The sequence below is a fragment of the Limulus polyphemus genome, unplaced genomic scaffold, assembly GCF_000517525.1.
Source record: "Limulus polyphemus unplaced genomic scaffold, Limulus_polyphemus-2.1.2 Scaffold2290, whole genome shotgun sequence".
Lineage (NCBI taxonomy): Eukaryota > Metazoa > Arthropoda > Merostomata > Xiphosura > Limulidae > Limulus > Limulus polyphemus.
The window spans coordinates 125268-132908 of NW_013667900.1; the positions used below are offsets into that span (position 1 = coordinate 125268).

Below are 7641 nucleotides of genomic sequence, written 5' to 3' on the forward strand. Positions count from 1 at the left end.
AAACTTATATTAAAGTTTTTTTTATTACCCATTCAAGCCGTCTCCAGCCATTATTAGTCTCAAAGTGGGTTCCTCGTCATCGAAGATGACATCAGTTAAGAAGGCTGTTAGCCTTAAATTATAAAATATTTGAACCAAAGATCGCTTCCTCTTTAATCTTTAGAATTGAAATTATTAAAGTAAAATAATATTAAAATGTAAATACATTTACTCTGATGATTGTGTGTCAAATGCTTACATTTATTTTAATTTCCAGAATGATTAACTTCAGCCAATCAGCTGGCTGTGGTACTAGTGATATTTACTTTCTTGTTTAGTATGAATAGTGGCCGACGGCAAGGGATTGAGAAAGGAATTAGGCGTAGTTTATCGCTACTGTTGATATGTATTTTATGAAATTGAAATCGAGTAATGAAGAGACTATTTTAAAATTTATTTATTTGTTTTTTAAAAGCTTTCTCATCTATACGTTAAGTATGCTCGTATCGTTATACTAACTACAGAAGCTAAAAAGAGAAGTGTGCGTAATTCAGTTTTTGCTTGGTTGTATAAAACCGGTCGACGTTAAACTTGCAATACAATTGTGATTATTCTCTAGCTAGCCTTGCGAATTGCAGTGAAGGCAACATCGCTTTGTCAAGTATCTGTTTTAGGTTTAACTTAAACTTAGCATAACTTGCACATTAGACAAAGTGGTTATAACCTGTTCTCAAACGAATTGACTGTTGGCGGTTTATGTACCAATAACGTCAGTAATAATTAGTTAAATTAATAAACTGCAGTTCGTTACTTTAGAATTAGAAGTAGTTGAACTACTTAAGTATAAAGTAAAGGTCTAAAGTACCAGCATCATTCCCTCGACAATAGCCCGGAAATATGACTGAATATAAACTAGTTGTTGTCGGAGGTAAGTTTTACTTTTAAGCAATTGTTTGTTAAATTAGATTTTTACGGCTGATTACAAAACAAATGTACTTGAATTTTAAATCATAAGGTTTAGAATAAAATATAAAATTATAAATATGATATAAATTACAATTGTGTGATATTAATAATTGCACTATAATTTTTCTTTGTTTCTGTTACTGTTATCTGGAAAGAATCGTATCTTTGGTATTGCCTAAGTTAATTTCGTTTACTACTAGTACTAGTGGTAGTACACTAAAGTACTGTGATTTAGGGGATAGTTGAAAGTAAGATTAACTTTATTAAAGGATCATTATATTTACATGTTGCATTACTTGACACAATTTAATAACCTTTAAAAGTACTTATGTTTATGTAGGATTTGAAAGAGTGAATAACTGGTATTTAAGTTTATTTAAACATCAGTTAAAATAAAACGTGTGGAAGTTTATGTAGGTTATTGGACTGGGAGTGATCACACTCTTAAAAATATAACTTATAAGCATTAGTTGAGACATAATGCTGTATTATTATAATAAAATGAGAATGTTTAAAATCATGGGAGAATGCATTGGTGTGGAATTAGGCTCTGGGCTAAGAGTAAGATTGTCTTTGGTGTTCTGTTTTCACCCAGTGATTCTTTTCTCACAATTGCATATTTACAAATATTATTTTTCTTTTCTATTATTCTTTGACATTTCCTCGTGCTTAATCATCTAACATCAAAACAGTAATATTCTTTAAAATTTTCTAATTTTCTTCCTTTTTTTTTTAGTTTTTACGCCCATTTAACTTGAAAAACCACATAGCAACAAACATGTTTAAAATCAAATCAAACTGGATTTTAAAAGCTTTTAATATTTAATTATAATTAGGAGGAATAACTTATATTTTTAATGAGCAGTCTTAATGCAAAGCAGAAATAAAATTGCTAGTGAAAGATTTTATTTATGTTGAATTATATTACACCCCTCCCCAGTGGCACAGCGGTATGTCTGCGGACTTACGACGCTAGAATTCGGGTTTGCGATAGCCATGGTGGGCAGAGCACAGATAGCCCATTGTGTAGCTTTGTGCTTAATTACAAACAAACAAAATTATGTTACACAAGCTCACTTACTGGCAAAAAAATTGTATTTTGAAACCATGGTAAGTCTACTTGGGTGTAGATGCTCATTACATTAACTCGGGCACACAAGAGCAAAGACTAACTGGATATGGGTAAACAGATTACTTTTCTTTCCAAGTTTGTACATCATCAGAGCTATACTAAACTCTAACTAGCAGTGACAAATTTTCTATTTTAAATTCATAATGATGATAAATTAACTAAAAGAATCATTCAATTGGACTTGTATGTTCATGTTCAGTATCCTCTGTTCAACCTTTAACTCGTCTCTTCAAAATCAACTTGTTTCTGAAGTGTACAATATTGCTTGGAAAATAATTATAATGTAAATATTTCTGAAGTGTGTAATTCTGTAAACACATCGTATTTTACTATTGTTGTAATGAGAGATGACGCATATGTTCATGTTGTAACATAATTTGTGTCTCTAAGTTTACAATACAATGTTGTACGGTCATGGACTAGGGGCATGCAAGCCATATTTCTGTAGATAGTGCTCACTGTTCTGATTTGTACATATCCTGCCTGGTAACCAACTTGTGATAGATCAGAATGCTTCACCTTCCGAGCATGCTTTTAATACGATGTAAGTTATTGAATGCAAATTTTATTATTTAGGTCAGATGTGTCATTGATGTTAACTTCAATATTATGATATTTTTTCTTTATATTGTTGGTTGTTTTCTATAATTGTGTTAATATTATCTAATAAAACTTTAGAGAAAGACTGTATAAAAGTGCTGTCAAAGAGATAAAAAATGGCTAGTCTTCAACATCAATGACTATTTACCTGTTCTTTTTACAACACATTTTGAACATTAAAGCTTGTTTTAGTTCTTACATTCTGGGTAAGGGATGTCAGATATAGCTCTGATTCTAACTTTCCTGATAGTTTTGAGGTGTAGATATTGCAAAATTGGTCACAATGTCCACTCATTATAGTATATAGTAATTTGTTTTAAATCTAGAAATATCTATGGGGTTCAGGAGCTTATTAAACACTTCTAAACTATTCATGCACCAAATTGCTTATGGGTTAATGAACTTATTAATTACCTTATCCCTCATATCACGAGTCACACACACACACACACACACACACACACATGCAAAACAAATTTGGTTACATTTGGAGTATTGGGTTTAGGCTCCTTACCTTAGGAAGGACGTTGAATCATTGGAAAGTGTTCTGTAAAAAGAAGGGTTAGAAGGGAATCTGATTGAGGTGCTTAAGATTGTTAAAGGAATTGGTAGTGTTAATGCATCATCTTTGTTTGTACTTAATAGTGAGAACTGTAGGACTAGGGGACACAACTATAAATTTTGATAGGGTAGGAGTCAGACCCATCTAAGATAGCTTCTAACAAGGTAGCTGTCTTTTAGAATGGGTTGCCTTTAGATGTGGTGGAGACAGTTAATTTAAGGGAGTTTAAGGAAAGACTTGATAAATATCTAAATAATAAGGGCTGGTTTTGAGTGTTTTATTTTTATTTAAAGTTTAGTGGATGGGATGACCAAGATGGACTGAACACAATGTTCTAAATAAGGACTAGCTAATGACTTATAGAATGAAATTATAACCTATTTAGACTTATAAACACCAAATCCCTTTTTTCCTTCCATAACACAATTAAGGTTATTTCCATCAAAATTTTACTTAAATTTGAATTATGATAACCCATATACATTATCTTACATTTATTATAATTAAAAGCCATGTGCCATTTATTTGTCCAACAGGCCAAATAATTTAAATCCTTTGTAAAGCAGTAATATTCTATTTATACCCAAGATCTTATTATCATCACTTGTTTTGTTTTTAGTTCTAATTTATGCATGTAGCTTGCTTTGATCAGAAGTCAATATTAAACACACAATATTACAATAAACACATTTACTCTTGCATAAAAAATTTTGTAATTCTATATAAGAAAAAGCAAGGTGACAAAAGTCTCTGCCCTATCAGGGTCAACCAATACTGATAAAAACAAGCAACCAAAATGCTAAATCAGAAATAATTTATCATAACTTGTATCCAGTAAAATTTTAAAATAGTTCATGCTAGCAGCATTTATGCTGCGTTATCAGATATACTACTCCACAAGTTAATTATTTTACTGAAAAATTAACTTTGTTGAAGATTTTTTTTTAAATGAGCAATCTTCCAATCATCTGGAATTTAACATAATATATTGTCCAACAATGGACCTTTTGGTCCATCTAAGCTGTCCTGATCTTTAAATTAAACTAAAACTATTAAATGAAATAAAAAAATAAAAACCTTCAAAGCCAGCCGTTATCATTCATATAGTTATCAAGCTTTTTCTTAAACTCACTTAAATTTACTACCTCCACAACATTCAAAGGCAACCAATTCCAAAGGCCAACCACCCTGTTAGAAAAGTAAAACTGTTTAAACTGAAGATGACTCTTACCTTGCCAAAATTTATATTCGTGTCCCCTAGTCCTACCATTTTCACCATTAAGTATGAAAAAAGATAATGCATCAACACTGTCAATTTCCTTAACAATCTTAAATGCCTCAATCAGATTAAATCTAAACTCTTTTTTTTTCAAGAGAAAACAATTTCAGTGATTTTAACCTCTCTTCATATGGCAACCCTTCCATTCCAGGCATCATTCTAGTAGCCCATCTCTGAACCCTTTCTAACAATTCAGTGTCCTTCCTAAGGTAAGAAGCCCAAGACTGAACACATTACTCCAAATGTGACTTAACTAGTGACCTATACAATGAAATTATAATCTTTTATTATTCAATATTTCTGCAGAATCAACCTAAAATCCTATTTGCCTTACTACTAGCAATAGCACACTGCTTGAATGGCTTAATTCTTTAAACCTGTAATTTTTTATGCATTTTGTGGAATGATTTTCATGATTTATTAATAATTATCACCATACCTTATAAAATTTAATTTTTCTTAATTTTGTTTTTTCCTTCAGCATCAGTAATACCCACTTGAAGCACTATTGAGGTAAATAGGCCCAAACCTCTTTCTGCTGAACATTTGGTGTCACCATCCAATGGGTAAATTGGGATTTTAGGCTGGATACTTGCAGCGTCTGCTCGGGTTTAAGGAGTTATGAGATTGATCAACCATTACACTAATATCCCTTTCTTTCATAACACCGTTAAGGTTATTTCCATCCAAATTACACTTATAATTCAAATTATGGTAGTCCACATGCAATATTTTACACTTATTATGATTAAAACCCATCTGCCATTTATTCACCCAACTCACTAAATGATCTAAATCCTTTTGTAAAGCAGCAGCAGCAGTATCCTCAGATAGAAACATCATATGACTTTTGAAAACTCTTATTCTTTTTGCTAAACATTGAAAGTTTAGAATAAATATCGTTATGGATTAACTTTACATTCAAGCAGTTTACCAAGCTTTTGTAATGCAGTTTTAATTTCAACAAAATTATAATTTAAGGAATGTTTGTTTTCATATCTAAAACAAATTAATCAGATTGAGTCATTTCTCTATCAGTAAAGGCAAAGTTGTTTCAGGTGCAGTTACATGTACCATAATTCTTTAAAAACTGACTTGGGTATGCATACTCTTAAGAGCAATTTAAGTGCCAAATTAATTAGATATCACATTGTGGTATTCAGGTTCACTGATGTCCAATAGAAAAGCAGGAATTTTCTGTAAAAATGGAGGTTCAGAATTCTTGGTAAAGAATAAATTGAACATGGACAGCAAAGGAAAACAAATAAATAGAAAATATTTTTTTATCCTTACAAATGTAACCACCACATATATTTAGCTGGACAGATGTTTCTAAATAAATCCTCAGGCTTCTCTGACATTCTCTCTTTACATCTGCAGCTGTACTGGTGTTTAGCCATGAAAAACTTGCGAAAAAACAAAACAAGATCAACCATGTTTTCACTTGTACAAGAGGTTCTTTCCATATCATCTCATAAAAATTGGTGAATGTTGGAAAAGCCCCAAGACTTACTTCAAATAAGTTTTGGCTAATGGATGTGCGTAAAGTGTGTATTGCATGTGCATATATCAAAACTAGTAAAGTATGTAATTGAGAGTGGTAGGCTTGAAAATATCAAGGAAGTAACCTTTGATTTGTTCTAAGAGATGAATTGATACGATGTTACAAAATAGAGGATTTTATTGTAAAATCACAAATAACTGGTTTTAGGTGGTTTTGAAACTACGTAGCAAAACCTGCAATATTAAAAAAACTTGCAGAAAAAGCTTCGTGCAGAGAATAAACTGCTATTGCTATAATGAAAGGGTTAAATAAAGATGCAATTTGAATAAAGCATAACTGATAATGATGGATATAGTCTTTCTTCATTGTTATTAAATACACCTTGTATGATTTGTGGATATACTTTTTAATATTTTGTAATTGATTTCAAGAGTAGAGTAAAATTTTGGTTATTTTATTCTAATATATGTTAAACTTGTTTTACAGATTCTTTATCATATAGGCAGTTAGTATTATAAAGGTTTCTTTCCTTTTATCTGACATTTAAGGAGACCAGTGGAAAGACTAGAGATTTACTCTTATTTTTGTTTTTAATTTTATATAGAATTGTCAATATGTGTGTCATGTTCCACAAAATGTGGACATTTCATTTATGGCATAATGTTTCTTTTTTTTCAACTTCATTTCGGCAGGACCCCAATTTTAAATTTCAAATGGGCTTCATTTTATTGTTTAACTGTTTAAACACACAATTAGTTCTGAAAATGATTATTAACATGAATGATAAAAATGAAGGAAACATCTCTAAGTTTTTCAAGAATCTCAGTAATTACATGCTTATACCCAGTTCATTTGTATGCATGAAATTTGTTTCTTGATAAAATTTGCATATTAATTGCTTGGCATTAAAGTTGTATGAGAAACAGTAACTATAAGTAATTATATTACATAAAATTTCCCGAAACATCTGCAATTTTCAGATTTAGTTGGTGTATAGGATCAAAGTGTTATGTATGTATTGTAGAAGGTAGTTTTCTCTTTTCATGTGTAAATCAAAATGAAAATTTACTTGTGCTGGTAGAAAGGAATTTTTTTTTTTTGTATTTGAATGCATTTAGTTTGTACAACAATCACAGTAGCTGGAATATAAGATAAACTGTTATTGTATATTTATGATAGTGTTTTTATAGTGGCAGACTTTGACATTTAAAAAATTTTGAGTGTGTGTGTGCTTTTATTGGACCTTGTGATGTTTTGAGCCTAGATCTGTGTAGACATATTTTATATTCACATTTTCTAAAGAAAAAAATTAGTATTTCAGCATATGGCTGAACTTGTATAAAACAAATTATTTCTAAAACCAGTACGTTAAAATGCTCAAAATTTTAGATTTCAGATTTTGACCCACACCTGCTATAATAATAATAATAATAATAACTATGAGTTCAATTCAGAGATTTTAAGTTACTTTTGTTAACTGTCCTTGCATCAAGGTCTCCATATATAGGATACACTTATTAGTGCATGCATGTACGCATGCATGAGCATGCACACGTGTGTGCGTGCGTGTGTGTGTATATATATATATATATATATATATGTGTGTGTGTGTGTGTAGT

The 7641-nt window shown here is 30.7% G+C and overlaps 1 protein-coding gene across 1 annotated transcript in view; it reads left to right on the forward strand.

Moving 5' to 3' along the window:
* Positions 1-265: 265 nt before the first annotated feature.
* LOC106466527 (GTPase HRas) overlaps positions 266-7641 on the forward strand; it is a 31948-nt gene continuing 24572 nt past the window's right edge. The window contains exon 1 of the mRNA XM_013926819.2: positions 266-907. Within this exon, the coding sequence (XP_013782273.1) occupies positions 877-907 (31 nt within the window). The 5' untranslated portion in view covers positions 266-876. The remainder of the gene's footprint in view (positions 908-7641) is intronic.